Source organism: Psammomys obesus, unplaced genomic scaffold (assembly GCF_907164565.1).
Source record: "Psammomys obesus unplaced genomic scaffold, mPsaObe1.curated_primary_1811, whole genome shotgun sequence".
Taxonomy (NCBI): domain Eukaryota; kingdom Metazoa; phylum Chordata; class Mammalia; order Rodentia; family Muridae; genus Psammomys; species Psammomys obesus.
Window position 1 is genome coordinate 4,760,057 of NW_026585609.1, and position 18,742 is coordinate 4,778,798.

At 45.2% G+C, this 18,742-nt stretch overlaps 1 protein-coding gene across 1 annotated transcript in view; it reads left to right on the plus strand.

Annotated features, from left to right (window-relative positions):
• Positions 1 to 18,742, plus strand: part of Gucy2c (guanylate cyclase 2C) — a 71,113-nt gene that overhangs the window by 21,089 nt on the left and 31,282 nt on the right. Inside the window, exons 8-12 of the mRNA XM_055610603.1 lie at positions 262 to 397; positions 2,425 to 2,510; positions 4,657 to 4,768; positions 10,626 to 10,707; positions 13,808 to 13,913. Of these exons, the coding sequence (XP_055466578.1) occupies positions 262 to 397; positions 2,425 to 2,510; positions 4,657 to 4,768; positions 10,626 to 10,707; positions 13,808 to 13,913 (522 nt within the window). The remainder of the gene's footprint in view (positions 1 to 261; positions 398 to 2,424; positions 2,511 to 4,656; positions 4,769 to 10,625; positions 10,708 to 13,807; positions 13,914 to 18,742) is intronic.

An 18,742-nucleotide genomic window follows, 5' to 3' on the forward strand; every position in this document is an offset into this window, starting at 1 on the left:
ATTCATAATCCCATGACATGGTGGTTGTGACATGGAAGGGTCCAGATCCTTCTCCAAAGTGTTCTGGCTTATTGAAATCAAAATTATGACAGCAGGAGCCCTGACCCAAGGAGGTAATTCCTGGAAGTCCCCCTTAGCATCACACTGCCAGTTCCCCTGGTGTCATTTTATCTTTCCAGCTACTCACTGATCTCAAGAACATTTTGTCCCAGGCTCCAGAAACCCACTCCCTTTTAAAAGATTTTTTTTCTTCTCATTCAGGGAAGAACCGACTTTTCTCTCGCTTACTTGGAGGGAACCTTGCTGTTTGGGCATGTGCTGCAGACATTTCTTGTAAATGGAGAGAATGCCACCACTTCCAAGTTTGCCCGAGCATTCAGGAATCTCACTTTCCAAGGTACTGCTCTCTTAAGAGCAAACAACAATAAATGAAAGAAATACGGGCTTGGGGAGGGTGGGGCTGGGAGGCCACCAGCTGATGCTTCAGTTGTTAAAGACCCTGGAACTCAAATGTTTCCTCCAATTCCTGCCTGCACCTGGAGATTTAGCAAGAAGAGAAATACTTGCAGTTTCTTTTTAATTTTTAAATTAGCATGCCAGTTATAATTGCAGCATTTTCAAATGAAGTATATTCTAGTAGATTCTCTTCTTCACCCATCTCCTCTAGTCTCCTGGTCCCTAATCCCACCTTGTAACCTGTACCAGTCTCCTTTCTGCTCCCATGTCACGGGTTCATTTTCATAGATTTTTTAAATTCTTTATTAATTACACTTTATTCACTTTGTATCCCCCCTGTGGTCCCCTCCCTCCTCCTGTCCCAATCCCTCCCTTCCTCCACCCTTGGCATGCATGCCCCTCCCCAAGTCCACTGACAGGGGAGGTCTTCTTTTCCTTCCTTCTGATCCTAGTCTATTAGGTCTCATCAGGAGTGGCTTCATTGTCTTCTTCTGTGGCCTGGTAAGGCTGCTCCCCCATCAGGGAGAAGTGATTAAAGAGCAGGCCAATCAGTTCATGTCAGAGACAGTCCCTGTTCCTATTACAATGGAACCCACTTGGACACTGAACTGCCATGGGCTACATCTGTGCAGGGGTCCTGGGTTATCTCCATGCATGGTCCTTGGTTGGAGTATCAGTCTCAGGAAAGACCCCTGTGCTCAGATTTTTTGGTTCTGTTGCTCTCCTTGTGGAGTTCCTGACCTCTTGGGCATAGTTTTGTTTTTATCTCTTTATATTTTAATATGTCTCCCGCCCTCTATTTTTCAAACCTCTCATAACAATACAAGCCACAACAGCACATACCCTCCAACGGCTGGATTGACTCTCCCATCCTGCAAGCTCCTCTTGAGACTCCTCTTTGGGGTCCCAGATCTCAGGCAAAGGTTATAAAGATATTTCATTTTAAGGCATGACCTTAAAGTCTCAGAGCCAGGAGACATGTACTTGTCCTAGCCCTGTATATGTCTCTACAGCCCCAAGAAAGTTTTTTAATATCTGAGTCTGATTAAAACTATTCCTCATCAATAAAATAGAAACTGTGGTTTCTATGTCATGGCATTCTGGAGAGCAGAACATGGCATCTGTGGTGACTCATTTGGCACAGAGCTGGTGCCTAGTAGACATGAAATGAGTGTTAGACTTGAATTCTTTCACTTCCATTTATTTATTTGGGGCTGTACGTACACGTGAACACTCACGAGTGTGTGCCACAGTGGGTAGGGTCAGAGGACAACTCCTGCTACCACGTGGGTTCTGTGGATTGGACCCAGCTCCTCAGGAAGCACCTTTCCCAGCCAACCCATCCGGGCAGCCCAGAAGTTGGCTGTGATGTTGAACACGTAAACATTTTCTGCCTTGGCACACATTCTGTGCAGTCAGTCCACACTGCTGTTATTTTGTAGTTGGAAAGTTGAAATAAAAACAACTTAAGTATCTTTGTTCTGGTGTTTTAACCAATGAATGGTAGTGAGGCAGTTTTGTTCTTTGTACAATGCAGATTTTGCCGTGGCCTCTATGCTGTGCTGCTGATTTAGCTAACATTCTTAGTAAATGCATAGAGTGGACAGTTGAGTGATTTGTTACCCTGCCACATCCTAGAGGAAAGAAAGACATTTCCTTCTAAATGAACATCCCCCATGAAAACACCCTTCACAGATCACAATTAGTAGGGGCAGGAAGCAATTAAGGGCCATGCTAGTGTATACATTTAATCCCAGCACCCGGGAGGCAGAGGCAGGTGGATCTCTATGAGGATAGCCTAGTCTATAGACTGAGTCCAGGGGAGCCAGGGCTACCCAGAAAAACCCTGTCTCAGAAAACCAAAAAGAATATAACAGAGTGATCTGAATCTGTTTTACACTCTTCGTCGGGATCCTACTGGTGTGGTGCCTAAAGCCAGTGACGTCTCCAACCTACTCTCTCCCCTAGGCATCGAGGGCCCCGTGACTCTGGATGACAGTGGGGACATTGACAACATTATGTGTCTTCTGTATGTGAATATGGACACGAGAAAGGTATGTCTGACCCCTTATTAGAAAATATGGGGTGACGAGCCTGGGTGGGAAAGGACGGTTAACATGGAACATATCTATGTACACATGTGTATACACACACATATGTGTGTGTGAATTAACGTAGGAATCAGACTAGTGGAACCAATAAAAAGAGAACACGCTGATGACCAGCCTTTCCTAAAGACAGTCAATCATCTTTACAAACTAAAGATTTCAAAGTAACGGCTCTCTCCATCAGCACTTCCGTGACTTGTGAACTGTGCAGTCCCTCAGACGCATGCATGAAAGTGCCGTGACACTCCTCGTTCATTTATATTGTACACCCGCTTCCTTCATTTCTGTGTTAGAGCCTGTGCTGGCTGGTTTCATGTCAACTTGACACAAGCTATAGTCACGCGAGAGAAGGAAACCTCCACTGAGAAAATGCCCCCATAAGACTGGGTTGTGGGCAGGCCTGCAGAGCACTTTCTTCATTCGTGACTGATGGGGAAGGGCCCACTCCATGGTAGTTGGGATCACCCCCAGATATTTTGGTCCAGGGTTCTATAAGAAAGCAGGCTGAGCAAGCCATGAGGAACAAGCCAGTGAGCAGCATTCCCCTCCCCCACCCCCCGGGTCTCTGCATCAGCTCCTGCCTCCAGGTTCCTGCCCAGCTTGAGTTTCTGCCCTGACTTCCTTTGATGAGGAACAGTGATACTTAAGCATAAGCTGAATAAACCATTTCCTCCCCAGGCTGCTTTGCCATGGTGTGTCATCACAGCAATAGTAACCCCGATGGGCGCAGAGCCTGTGCAGAGGAGAGGGGGCTGCTCCTCCCATCACGTCTCCCACATAGAGCTTCCCATCTGGTGCAGAGTTAGTGGCTGATCAGCACTGAGTTTAAAAATGGAACGGCTAGCTGCCTTTACGCCTTCCAGAGCTGTGTCCATATAAACCATGAAAGCCACTTCTGCAGCCAACCAAATGGTCAGGAAACACCCTTTTCCTACAAGAGGTCAGGCCCTGACAAAACTGGAAGTCTAAGAGAAAATAGAATTCACTTGTTACGTTCCAGAGTGGACACTTTGACAAGCTTAAGTCATGAATGACACCAGAAATTTGAGGCGGCATTTCATAACAGCCACACTTTTTGTCAATATATCGGATATTTAACGTAATGTGAATTTGGGAGCGAATACGATGGCTCAATGGGTAAGGGTGCTTGACCCTAAGCCAGACAACCTGAGTTTGAACCCTGAGACCCACCTGGTGGAAGGAAGGATCTGACCCCTCAACATGGTCCCCTGACCTCCATGGGCGTGTTATAGACACCAACCTCCCAAATAAAGAAATGCAAAAAAGGGATGCACAGTTGTCAGACAAGCCGTGGGTAACCCTTTGAGTCGGATCCCCTAAGTGCTTTAGTTACTAACAGGGACCACACAGAGAGACCCACATTCTCCTCCAATGGGATGGAGCCCTTGCTGCCCACCACGGAAGAGGGGCAAAGGCATGTGAGATTTTCCTCACCCTCACCACTGCTCTCCACACAAGTACTCTTCCTTACACAGCTCTCCCGAAGCAAATGTGGCCAAACTTTCAGCAGTTGACTGCTTCCAATTGCATTACATATTTGGGAAACCTAGGGACAATACCAGAGTGGGTGTCAGTGAGGGTCAACGTCACATCCTAGTTCACAGGCTAATTTTGAACTTCCATAAATGCAATTATAGGTTCATTTCTATGGGGCATGTTTGGGGGGATGACAGTGGCTGTAGAGCAGTGGTCATGTCTCAGAGATATCTTCCACAGCGTTGCCGACCCCTGCAACAGCAGCTCAAGGCTCTCCTGGAGGAACGTCCCCATTAGCAGATGGTTTCAAATAAAGACTCTAATCATGGAGGCCTAATGAGAAACTGGGAATGATTGCTCCCATTTGTAATCCCAGAGTTTGGAAAGCCGAGGCAGGAAGATTAAGAGTTCAAGGTCAGATTGACCTACAATATCAAGATCCTGTTCCCAAAGCCACACACACACACACACACACACACACACACACACACACACACACTCAGAGAGAGAGAGAGAGAGAGAACCTCATCACAAACTGCTCTAAAATGTTTTCATGGTTTTCTTTTTCTTCTTTTTTTCTTATATTCCAACACAGTATGAGATTCTCATGGCATATGACACCCATAAAAACAAAACAATCCCAATGGCTACGAACCCCAACTTCGTCTGGAAGAACCACAAGCTGCCTAATGATGTCCCTGGACTGGGTGAGACATTCCTTCAGGGCTTTCTTTCCCCAGCATGGTTTCCATGAAAGCTGTCTGGAGTTAGCACATTTTCCTTTTTATCTCATCTCACCTAGGCTTGCTGGGCTTGCGGGTTTTCCGGGCCCAGTGAGCTACCCGGTAGCTCTCATTAGACACAGCTGCGCTCTAACCCTGTTTTGAAGATGGTTCTCACCTAAGCGGGTCCCTTAGAAAACAAGGCCAGAAAATGGGCAAAATTAAATCGTCACAGAAATGTATCCTTTACTCGGCACACATTTTACGGCAACAGACTCGAGGAGCTTTCCCTGTAGTTGAGCAAGAAATAGTTGCTATATCGGGTTGACAGAGAGTCAGTGGCACTGGTCCTGAACGCCTCCTCCATTCCTCCCCAGGACATTCTTTGGTGGCAATGATAGTGTCACACGAGGCCTGACCTCCATATGTGCACGATGCAGTATATGACATCAACTCTGCCCTTCAGCCAGGAGGTCAGGGGGCCTCCATGAACCGGAAAGTTCACAGCATATTCTGCCTGTGACTGGCCTGGCCAGGGCTTCACTATCTATCATCTTTAAGACAAAGATCTTAAAATTTGACAGACAGTTATGCTCAAAGATGTGAAAATACCATTAATAGGGTTCTAGAAACTTGTGATATATTCCTAACTGAGCACCATACAACCAACCGAGATTCATTCTTTTCCAAAAAAAAAAAAAAAAAAAAAATTAAATGGTAGAAAAGCAGTAACACTGAAGAATAGAAAAATGCAACTCTTTATCTAATAAGACCTAACACTTTGTAGAAATAAAACTGAAAAGAAATACATAAAATTTCAATACTAGCTATCATTAAGTAATAAGATCGTGGACGATTTCCCCTCTTTTACATCTTTCTGAACCTTCAGTTCTTTTTCACAATGTCTGTATTCATTTATCACTTTTTATAGTACTAAAAGCTCTGAGCGAGAAATACTTCTCTTCTGGCAGCATTCTGTGGCCTGGGATTGGAAGCTTGATCTGCCTTTAAGGGGGCAGCCCTGGTCGGAAGGGCCTGCTTGTACTAAGATTGTAACTCTTTCTGAGATTCTTTCGGTATGTGAATCCCACTGGGTGGGAAAGGATTGATTTGAAGCAGAAGGAAGGTGTGGGTAGGAAGCACATCCCACCGCACAAAGGACGACCCAGAGACAAACTGAAAGTTTATGGTGGTTTTCAAACTTCCGTATATTACCTCCAGAGCTATCTTCATGGCTCCAAGTTTTAAAGCAACATTTCAGCAACCTCTGTCTCTTGGTCCCTGCATCTCTCCATCTGTCTGTCTCTATTTTTCTCTGTCTCTGTCTGTCTCTATGTCTCTCTCTTTCTGCATAGAAGATGACTCAATGGTCTAAGTGCCTTCTCAGGACCTGAGTTTAGACACACACACACAGAGAAAGAGAGAGAGAGAGAGAGCGAGAGAGAGCTCACCTCAAAAAAAAAGTATGCATCTGTGACTCAGGGGTGGGACAGATGGAGGCAGGCAGATGCCAGGGCCTCAGGGTCAGTCCAGCCAAACAGTGAGCTCTAGTTCAGTGAGAGACTTTGCCTCAAAAACTACTCCTTGTGGAGCTCCTGTCTCCTCCAGGTCTTTCTATCTCCCCCTTCTTTCATAAGATTCCCTGCACTCTGCCCAAATTTTGGCTATGAGTCTCAGCCTCTGCTTTGATAACTCTGATCAGTAGAGTATTTCAGAGGCCGTCTATGGTAGGCTTCTATCCTGTTCGCTGTCTTCTCCTGCTTCCAATGTCTATTGTGTTTATCCTTCTGAATGAGGATTGAGCCTATTTCCTAGGGTCTTCATTGTTGTTTAGCTTCTTTAGGAGTATATATTTTAGTATGTTTATCCTATATTATATGGCTAATATTCACTTACGAGTAAGTATATAAAATGTGTGTCTTTCTGCTTCTGGGTAACCTCACTCAAGATGATCTTTTCTAGTTCCCATTTGTCTGAAAATTTCATGATTTCCTTATTTTTACTAGCTGAATAGTATTCCACGGTGTAAATGCACACAATTTCTGTATCCATTCCTCTGTTGAGGGACATCTAGGTTGTTTTCAGCTTCTGGCTGTTATTAATAGAGCTGCTACGAACATGGTTGAGCAAATGTCCTTGTTGTATACTTATGAATCTTTTGGATATATGCCTAGGAGTGTTATAGCTGGATCTTGGGGTAGCACTCTTGTTAATTGTCTGAGAAAGTGTCAGAATGATTTCCAAAGTGGTTGTACAAGTTTACAATCCCACCAGCAATGGAGGAGGGTTCCCCTTTCTCCACAACCTCTCCAGCATGTGTTGTCACTTGAATTTTTGATCTTAGCCATTCAGAAGGGTGTAAGGTGAAATCTCAGGGTTGTTTTTATTTGCATCTCCTTCATGACTAAGGACATTGAACATTTCTTTAAATGTTTCTCTGTCGATATTCTTCTGTTGAGAATTCTCTGTTTAGCTCTGTACTCCATTTTTTAAATTGGATTACTTGGTTTGTTAATGTTTAACTTCTTGAGTTCTTTATATATTCTGGACATTAGCCCTCTGTCAGATGTAGGGCTGGTGAAGATTCTTTCCCAATCTGCTCTACTTATTCTTTAAAGAACTTTTTAAGCTAAATTTTCTTGTCCCGATTATAACTCTGAGGCACATTCCATCTGTTTTTAGTAAACTTCTGCTTCTGTGTCCATCCTCCAGCAAAGTGGCACTGGAGAGAATGAAAACCAGCCACATACCTACAAGTTTCCAATGCTCATCTTGCTACTCTATCCCAAGGGTAAAGCCCACAACCCTGCTTCTTCCCTTTCACCTTTCTCAAATGTCTTTCTGCTCCCAGGTCCCTCCTACTTCAGAGCCCTGCCTTATGCCACCTTGTCATCCTCTGGGATGTCTTCTGACCATCTGAAACTGGCAAACACCCATCTCCCTTCAAGATTTAGCTGAGGGCCTGGGGGCATGGCACAGAGAGCAACATGTTTCCCAGGGAAATGAAAGGATCTGAGTTTGGGTCCCCAGAACCCCAGACGTGATTGTGAATCCCTCTGCTTATATGAAAAGATGTAAGCCAGAGAGAGGGGACACTTTCCAGAGGTTCCCAGGCCATGTCTGTCATTCCCTTGATCACCAGTGAAGGCTCAGCCTCTGACTGGCCAGGAAGGTGGCACTTCCTGTCTCATGTTCCAACTTGAGTCTGCCCTAAAGATGGCACCCTGATGAAGAGAACAGCCTTCCGGCATAGAGGGCGCTGCCTTTGAAGGGACCCAGGCTCCATGGGGTGCTCCCTTCTGGACCCCCAATTAGGTACAGACCACACCCAAACACCAATTTCCAAACACAAAGAGCTCTTTTTTAAGCAAGGCAAAGAGATAAGTGGCTGAATGTGAATCAGGCAGAAACAGCAGCCAATGGCTTTGCAGGTGTTAGTTTTAAGAAGGAAAGGGGGAGGTCCACTGGGATGGGTTGGTCAATCCTGACTGCACGAGTTAATCAGGTGGGTCAAATGGGGATTTTTGGTTGCTCGCCCCTGATACTTTTTATCATTGGACCTTGGTGGTCAGCCTCAGGAATGAGTCTTGAGTTGAGGAAGTGGCCAGATCAGGGAAGAGACTTTGGTGGCTAACTGTAGGAATGTAACCTAACTGTTTAAGGGTTGGAGGGGGGAGGCAAGACCTGCCGACACCATGTTGGCCATACTCCGGGGCCATGCAGGGGCTGCCAGAGCCCTTCAGCCTCCACCAGGCAGAGCATCTTCCAGACAGGCCCTCAACCCTTCACTGACTCTCACCTGGGCTCTTCTCAGCATGTCAAGCTACGATCAGTCAGCTCTTGCCCTCTGTGACCCCTGACATAGTGCTCATGTCACACTCGCTTGCTCACACGTTTTCTGTATCACATACTACCCAGTGCGGGACTCAGCCATGTCCCTTGCCAAGACACAGTGCACTGGAATACTTAAACACATAAATAACAAGATAACTGTAAATATGTTTCTACTCTGGACCAGCACTAATATTTAATTGATGCACACCCTAAGACTACTGCGTTAACATGAGCCCATTTGTTTTTATTCTGTAACTGAAAGGTATTTTTCCTGTAGCAAAGCAGCAGGTTTGACAAGTTCCCTCCAGCTGTACCCTCACTGTGAGGCCCGCAGGCTACAATATCAAAAATAGCCACGAGAGGGCAGCAGAGGGTTTGTCTTGGAAGTTGTGTGACCCTGACTTCACCAAGGAAGCAAAATGAAAGTTAGGGTTACATTTAAAACAACTGCTTTTAGCCAGATGTGCTGGTGGTTCACATCTGTAATCACATTTGGAATACGGGGGCAGAAAGATTACTGTGAGGTTGAGGCTATCCTGGGCTATGAAGTGAGTTCCAGGCCAGCCTGGACTACAGAATATGACCCTGTCTCAACAACAGTGAGCCTATTTCATTTAAATAGTTGTGTCTAAGTATCTAATTATGGCAATTATGTCGAGCACAGTGAGGTGCTCATTACGTAGGCAGGTAGGGACTGAAATGACCCAAGTCCCCCAAACTCATGCTCTGGCATGGGGGTGTATTATTTCACACTGTGGGGCTGTGTTTTTCCTACAGGCTTGCTTTGTCTGAGGCTAGGGGTGTGTTGCAGTACGAGTGTGTGATGGCCGTGGGCGCAATGGAAGTGATACACTGAATCCATCCACAGAATGGTGGCCGTGGAGGCGTGAGCCCTGGGTGGGAGTAAGAATTTTTCTGCCTAGATGAGAGAAGAAAAACATCAGTGACCTCAGGGCAAAGTCATGATGGCAAAGCGGTCCTCACGGAAAAGTCTTCCAGTGTTACCACACGCTGAGCCTCTGCTTGGGGGTGAGGGCACCAGAACTGAGAGAGAATAGGGGGTGAGTAGGGAGGGAAGAGGAAAGAAGGAGAGGAGCAGTGAGAAAGGGAGAAAGAGAAAAAATGAAAATTTTAGGACATAGCATGATTAAGCAAAAGCATGAAAAGATATGTGACAAAGTTTATATTAATAGAGGAGTTTCTTAATATACTTTAACATTCAGGCATCTTTCTTTTGTCTCAGCAAAATAAAGAGGGCCAAGCTTCATCCATTTAAAATGAATGATTTACTCATGAAGGGTACAGATGGACACTTCCTCTGTGCCCTTATGGGTTTTGTGTGTCCTGTGCCCTGGGAGAGACTTGCGTGGGGTTGAGGGCAGTGCTGCTCTAACGGGAAATCTGTTACCTCCTTTTCTGGAGTAACTTCATTAATCATTTAGAAGTGATCTCTGGTCTTTTTTTTTTTAAACACTTTCCTTTCTCTCTCTCTCTCTCTCTCTCTGTCTCTCTCTCATACACACACAAATAAAATCACATTATTGTTTGTCAGTAAACAGTAACCTAGAACTCCTGGAAAGGACTAGCACCCCCAAGACACAGAGGACTGAGGAACAGGTTGAGCAGGCTTATATCCCTCTAAATGTGTGTTGAATACCACTAATCGTTTTTAGGACAGCCATTTTTGTGTTTTGGTTAGAAATAAAGAACTGTTGGCATGTACCTTATAATCCTAGCACATAGGAGGATCATGAGTTTTAGGCCATGATGAGCTACCTACCAAGGGAAAAACAAAAAAACAACAACAAAAAAAGAAATTACAAGCACTGCTTAAAGGAATCCGCTTTTTCTGGGTGCACACACAGCAGCTTTCTTCAGAGCCTGGGGACGCTGGCTGCGTATTACCAATGAAAAGATTAATAAAAGATGGCGATTTTTCAAAGGGGCTCGTCCTTTTCCGCTCCTCTGTGGTCCCGCTAACACACTGCCTTTGCCTTCCTTGCCACAGGCCCTCAAATCCTGATGATTGCAGTCTTCACGCTCACGGGAATTGTGGTCCTTCTGCTGCTCATCGCCCTCCTGGTGCTGAGGTATCTCCTTCCCACGGGCTTCCCTTCCAGATGGGGAGGAGACAAGGGCACAACTCCGGGATCCGTTGGCAGTGCTTGATGCAAAAGGCACACCTGAGATCTTGAAGGCATTCGGGTTCAGAAGCAGTGTCAAAGGCAGAAGCCCGTGTGTGTAGATTAGAAACCCGGAGACACACAACCCAAACCGCGGTTCTGGGCTCTGCCTGTTGAGGCTTGTGTGCGCTCTGGCTACTTCCGGTGAGAGGGAAGACGGCAAACGTGCCTGGTGTCTAGACAGCCGCATTATAAGCGGTGTGTGACTAGCTATCTTTGGAGATCTACTGGCGCTTTGTGAGAGATTGCAGAATCACTGTACTGTATAGCACGGAGGCTAGAAGAAGCTTGGAAACCGTCCCCGCCACCGGGTGTGGCGACCAGGCTGAGGCAAGACAATGTAAGCTTGAGGCCAGCTAGTTAGACCCCGTCTCAAAAACAATAACGGCAATGAAACCATCCGTTCCAAATGTCCAGAGCACGAGGAAAGAGAAAGAGACTCAGTCTGCCAGGTGGTGAGTACAGCCAAGAACTCGGCCGCTGAGCTTCAGGGCCCAGGTTTTCCTGCATGACTTGGGCAGAGCATGAGCCTAACTGGAGACATAGGACTTGGTAAGAATTTCATGACTCTAAAAGCATTTTAGTTCCTGCTTGGGCAGACTAAACACAGAGTGTTCTCTCTCAGTGTGTTATTAGGATTCCCTAAGCCAAGTAGCAATTACCTGTGTGTGTCACACACTTTGGTAAGAGTGTCCCTACTCTTCATCATGATGTGCCTGCCCAGGCCATAGCCTGATTTCCTTCCTCTGAAGGCAGGGCTCATGTCCTACAGCTGTGTCGCTCAGAATACAGGAGATTGTCTACAGTGTGACCATTTACGTTAGTGAGGGAAAAAAATCTCTTCGAAATTAAGCCCAAATGTGTCGAGCAACTTTCCCTGGGGAAAAGTCCTGAGATAAAATAAGAGATATCTCTGTTGTCTCTAAACCTGGAGGCCGGGGCAGGCGTTCCTAATGGTCGGTCTCTCTCTGTAAGGAGGCCTAAGAGAGAAGATGAGGTGTATGTGGTTTTCCATCCCAACTACACCCGCATGGAAAACAGGGAAGGCCACATGGTGCTCCCCAATCCAGAGTGGGTAACAACTCTGATGAACCCCCAAAGTCTCCTGGGCTACACACAGCAACCTGGCAGCCTTCGATGCCTCCGTCTCAACCAGCCTGCCTCTACTTAGGGTCACAGGAGCTGATCAGCCATTTAACACATATTTAATAAGGGAAAATTCAGACTTAGATGGAAGCAGAGGAGGACATTTAAGTATTCTGTTTAGGGAACTTTGGGAAGGGAATGTCACATGACCTTGCGAATGTAAGTCAGAGTTTATCTGATGACAATAAGTTGGGGGGGGGGAGACAAATTCAGGGACAGAGAAGTAAGCCAACAAAAAAGACTCCAGACTATGACGGGGTGGAATTACAAAGCCAGCTAGGAAACGATGTTCAAACAGTTGGCTCTCCATCCAAAATAAAATTAAAACTACCTAATACAATATAGCAAGATACAGCCCATTTTATGTGGCGCTCTAGTGTTATAAAGTCCTAGATGTGAAAACCAAACTTCAAAATTTAGAAGAAATGAATGCAAGGTCTGAGTTAAGATCAAGAAGAAAGTCATAAAGAAGAATAAGTAACTATTGCGGGATAAAATTAAGACTCTCTCTACAGCAACAGTAAAGAAGCAGTGACATAGAAGGAGGTATTTGCTACACAAAAGGAGATAAGACTTGTCTTTTCATACTACATAAATAAATCCATATGAGGGGCTGGAGAGATGGCTCAGTGGGCAAATACAATTGTGCAAGTGTGAAGATGTGAGTTCAAATCCCCAAAACCCATGTAAAGGCAGGGACAGTGCGAGCAGCTGTATGCCCAGCATTTGTACAGAGATGGTACGGGAGACAGGAAAACTGCCCGATGTTCACAGGCTGTCTAGCCTGGAGGGCACAGCAGAGCAACCTCGTGCCTCAGAGAAGTGGACAGTGAGGATGGGGAGCCAAGCTGCTCCTCTGTTCGCCAGAAGCACTCTGTGGTGCAGACATGCACAGATGAGACTCACCACACACTCACACATGCGCAAGCACACACACCAAAGGAGACACACTTATCCACCAATATGCATACATACTCACACACACTACTACACACACATTCACAGAGCGAGAGATTAAAATGCGGGTAAGATAATAAAAAATTATACAATAAAAAAACTGAGAAAGTTATAAACAACCTTATATAATCTTTTGGTGCTATATAGTCTATAAAATCGTCAGCGGATATTTGGAAAGATCCTCCCCATAGAAATCAAACAAGTAAAAAATTAAGCAACAATGAGTCACCATATTACACACATAATATGATTTTGAGAATGCTTAACAGTATATATCAAGAATATTGGAAATGAGCGTTCTCAAGATGGGGAGTCGGCACACCCCTCTGGCAAAGCATTTGATGGTATCAGTACAGTTGAAGAAGGCAGTCTGTGCAATACCTGAAGGAAGGCATTAGAAATCCACTCTTGTATTTTGGGATAAATGTTGGAACAGGGCCTCATATATCTCAGGCTGGCCTAATCTTCCTGCCTTCACCTCCCAAACGCTGGGTTCCAGGTGTGATCCTCTTGACAGGACTTACACTTCTAGTTTTAAGGGCACGAAGCAGGAACTGGGTGACTTAGGAATATAGAGAACTCAATAGTGTTATCAGTTTTTATATTTTCTGCCTCTCAAGGTTGCCAGGGTTTTATGTGTTCGTCTCTGGTTTTGCTTTTATGGTTTTCTCTTCACCATCAGTTCCTATCTTTTATTATATGAATTACTGTCTTTGTGAAGGGCTTGGGAAAGTGAAATGAAGAGAACAGAAAAGCCCACAAAAATCCACTTAACAGTTGGGGAAGCATGAAGCACACCACAATGCCTGCTGACCAGGCTGGCAGGGTCAAGGTCCTAAGGTTTTCCCTAGTGTCCGGGAGCCAAATGCTGATAAACACCTCCTGGTGGTTCTGTTTGTTACAGAAAATACAAAAGAGATAACGAACTTCGACAGAAGAAATGGTCCCACATTCCTCCTGAAAACATCTTTCCTCTGGAGACTAATGAGACCAACCAAATCAGCCTGAAGGTGAGGTGGGGTTACCGGTGATGAGTATCTGAAAAACCATGGCAGCAAGCATGGTAGCATGGTACCATGGTGCCAAGCATGGACAGTTCAGTTCATTCCAGAATCGGAGATTTAGATGTGAGACTTAAAGGAGGAAGGATTTATTTGGGCTCATGGTTTCGGGACCACTGCTGCCAGTGACGGTAGCAGTTTGCTACATGGCTTGCTCATAGCTCAGTGGATCGGAAAGGAGAAAGCAGTCAAGCCCTAGCCCTCCCAAGTTCTAATCCATAAGGTTTGTCCCACCCCTGTCCCCCCAATAACCCACTTCCTCCAGCTCAGTCCCACCTCTTAAAGGTTCCAGCACATCCAAAACTGTACTACCAGCTAGCTAGCAAACACATGAGCGTATGGGAGACACTTCACGTTCAAACCACAACAGCCTTTCAGACATTTTGTTTGCATCTGACTTGGAAGAGAAATGCCTACGGGCTCCTCTCACCCTCCATTTATCTCCTCATACTAACTAGCTGCCACATGTTTTGGTCATTGCTGAGGAGGCCTCTGCTAAGATTTGTCTAGAAGTTTCCTTTGGCTCGGAATCAATCAGCAGCCTGTAAAAGAAACTTTTATTCGCCTGTTTCAATTGTCTTAGAGGCTTACAGCCTCGACCTAGGCCTAGTCGTGGAAGCTTCTAGCCTCCATACACTCTAACATAGGCTAGGCCTAGAATGTTTTCAGCCTCTGATACTTAATGCTTAATAAGCTCACCCTTTCTTGTTCTTACTGAGCTCAAAGCTGGCTGGTCCAACTCAGCTGTTCTGACTCAGACTCTTCTCCCAGCTGACTTATACAATCTGGCTTCTCTCTTGGCCTCTGAGTTGCTTTGCTTGGCCTCAAACTAACTCAAGCAATCTGCTCTAATCTCCTAGCTCCTTCTCATTCTCTGGCTCATTCAGTCTTCACCTGAGTTCTCTCTCTGCAACCTCTTTCTGCCTCTCTATTACTGTCTCAGTAAAACTGCCTTTTCTCTTTTTTTTTTTTTTTTTTAGTTTCCCTATACTCTCTCTTCTCATGACAGGTGGGCATATCCTATTCTGTTGAATCTTTCTCTGATTCGTCACCTTTTCTGCCACTCAATTAGGCATCACTTTCAAACATGGGTGCTTCCTTCTACAAACTAACTTTACTTTTGCTAACTTCATTGTTTGAGATTAAAGACATGTACCACTACACCTGGACCTAAGCTTTTCTCTACCAGGCTGGCCTTGAACTCAGATCTGCTTGCCTCTGTCTCCTGAGTTAAAGGCGTATTTATGCCACATCACACAGACTTACAAGGTCTTTGGATGTGATCTCTTGCCAGAGCAGTTATATTCTAAATTAAATTCCTCTCCAGGAGCCAATGTGAACAACTCACCTGCATTTTCTGTAGCCAGGAATGCAAACTCCCCAAGAAGCACTAACTAAGTTTTATCATCCTGCCTTTGCTGATGACAGTGAAAGACAAAGGATTACGAAGCTGTGCAGTGTCATACAAAGTCAGTAAGACATGATAGATAGATGACAAATAAATGGTTGATTAGATAGATAGACAGACAGATGATACATAGATTAGACAGACATAAGTAATAAGTTCTCACTTACTGAGAATGAATAAGCCAGGTGCAGTATTACTCTGCTCCTCTTCTCCTGAGCCCATCAGATAACAGAACAGGAATTCCAGAAACATGGCTACAGTCTGACCCCAAACTAAGATCTTATTTGAAGATCTTACCACCTGACACATACATAGCTTTATCAGTATTTCTACACTAAAGCATAGAACTGGAGTCAACAAATTCTCTCAAGTCAGGGAAGAGCTCACAGGCAGAAGCAAGATCGATTACACTTGGAGCTTCTCTCCTAGCAATGTGATCCCATTTCACCACACACAGGAAGCAGAGAGACGCAACAGGAAGTGGTGCTGAGCTTTATGGGTATTCCGCATCCACATCCGGCAGGCTGCCGTCTAATGGTGTGGACTTGCTTCCAGCTGTATGTGGGCGAACTGCTCCGTTGCCCCAGACTTACTTCATGCTCCAGCAGCCTTCCTGTAGTCTTCAGAACCTCACAGGTACAAATTCTATTCACAAAGACTGGTCTATCTCTGGCAAGTATCAGAATGAAACCCATCTCCAGTATTTTACAATAAAAGAGTAAATAACCATAAGACAGCTGAGTTTCTAGTGGCAAAATATGCTAACTTAAGTCACGAAATTGATCTACACAGTGTCGTAAGAAAACTTTGGACACCTTAAAGTCTTAGGTGTCATTTATGATCAGTTAACCCTCCTGTAATACGTTTATAAAATGAGAAAGAAATGGAAGAGAAAAGAAAGGAGATGAAGAAGAGGAAATAAGAGGAGGAAGAGGAAAAGAGAGTCAGAACAGAAGAGGATGAGGAGAAGGAGAAGGAGCCACAGCCAGTGATACCAAGCAAGGGTTGCTATTGTAGCATCAAGATTTTTAAAAAAGGAAAAGACCTTATTACATAGCCGCTGACCAACAAGGAGCCCAGGAAATAATCAAATCTGCCTGCCTGTGGGTTTTATCGGGGGAACAAATAGAGAAAGGAGAGAAGCTGTTTGCTAGCTGGATGATTAGAAGGCAACCTTTCAGATTCTTCTGAGCAGGAGTTCCTTGATATCAGGCCTCTTTATAAGTTTCCTTTGGGGATGGGCAGCTGTTGTGCACTGTAAAGACAATTTGAGAGCGTAAGGTTAAAGTTCACCTCCAGGAGTGGCTGGCTCCTAATGTGGGTGTGCATGCTACAGAGCTCATTCCAAAGAATCCTTAGTGGATTCTGAAGACTCCCCCCCCCCCCAATAAAATCAGTTTAAAAAACTTTATTTGAGTGAGGATTTTCTGCCTGGACCTTGGCCCACTTCAGCATTTTTAAAATGGGCCTCATCAATTTAGCCAGGATAATAACACACCTGCCGTAGTTAGAGTCACTGGTGATGTGATGAAACACCATGACCACAGGCAATTTGGGGATAAAAGCATTTATCTGGCTACAATTCTATATCACTATTCATCACTGAAGGAGGTCAGGACAGGAACTCAAACAGGGCAGGAACCTGGAGGCAGGAGATGATGCAGAGGCCACGGAGGAATGCTGCTTTCTGGCTGGCTTGCTCTCCATGCCTTGCTCAGCCCGTTTTCTTATAGAACCCAGGACCACAGCCCAGGGGTGGCCCCACCCACAGTGGGCTGGTCTTCCCCTCTCAATCACTAATTAAGAATTTGCCTTACAGACCTGCCTAAAGTTGGCAAATGCACATGCCCAGGACAAGCTAGGATCTTTAGCCTCACAATCAATTTGCCTTTGCAGCTGCCTTCCAACCCCACGTCAAGAGAAAACACAACACCTGTAAAGAGGTGTAGTGTCCAGGGACTCCTGCTCAGAAGAATCCTAAACTGTGCCTTACCTTCCAACTAGCAATCTAGGTTGTCACAGGAAGATGGAAGCATTTTCTCAGCTGAGGCTCCCTCCTCCCAGATGACCACAGCTTGTGCCACAAGCTGACATAAAACTAGTCAACACAGTTGATCCCTTATCAACTTGACACACAAACATGTCACTGTTAAGCCATAACCTTTCCTTTCCTGTCCATCCCCAAGGTCACACATTAATATCAACATCGCATTATAAGACATTTTACACACTTTAAAAGTCGCCCAGCCTTAAATTTTTAAACAGTTGATTTTTTAAAAATACCCAGTTTCTTTGAAAATCCAGTCTTTATTAAACTCCCAAATCTCTTTGTTTGAAGTCTAAAGTCTCTCAACATGGGCTCCTGTAAAATCAAGAATAAATTACGTGCTTTCTTACTTCAAGGGGGAAGAACCAGAGCACAGTCCTAATCTGAGCAAAGCACAACCAAGCTCCAACAGCAAATAACTCGGTACCCGCTATCTCAGATCCCCTAAGAGTCTTCTGGGCTCTTCCATGGGGCTCGAGCCACTTCTCTGGCTCCACCTTCTGCAGCTCACAAAGCTTGTCCTCTGGGCTCAGGCTGGCTCCGCTCCAATGCAGCTGCTGTTCTTGGCAGTCATCCTGTGGTACCAGCACCTCCAAGATGCTGGGCTCTCTTGCTGCACCTGGGCTGCACTTTTACCATCAGCCTCTCCTGAGCTCTTCGGGGACTCCAGCCTGCCACACAGAACCACTCCTTAGTTGTTCTCCATGACCCCGTCACATCTTCAAAACTAGTACCACACGGCTGACTCTTCAACTACCATGTTTGGCTGCTAGCACACGGTACAACCTTGATCACCTCTAGCTTTGGTATACTAGCTATGAGGAAACACTTCCCAGAAGATCTTCCCTCAGTGATGCTGGCCTCTTCTTGATCATTGCTAATTTCTCAACTCCAGCAGACCAGCATCATTTCCCGGTAGAGCAGAGTACTGGTTTTACTTCAGTGATTCCGGTATCTTGTTAACCGCAGCTGATTGTTTAGTGCCAGATAGCCAGAAACACAGATGCATAACTCCAAATGATAAACCGTCCTGACAGTATCTTTAAGTAACTCTCTAACGTTCCTCTGAAATTTCACAAGCCAGGCCTCCCTATTTGCATTTCTCTCAACACTCTTGTCTTCCAAGCACACACACTAAGCTTTGAACACTCAATGGCTTTTCTGGCCCAGAGTTCCAATGTCCTTCCACAGTCCTTTCCAAAACAGCATGGTCTGTCACAGCAATACCCCACTCCTGGTACCAGTTTCTGTTTTAATCTGGGTTTCTATTACTATGACAAAACACCATGACCAAAGCAACTTAGGAAAAATAAGGATTTATTT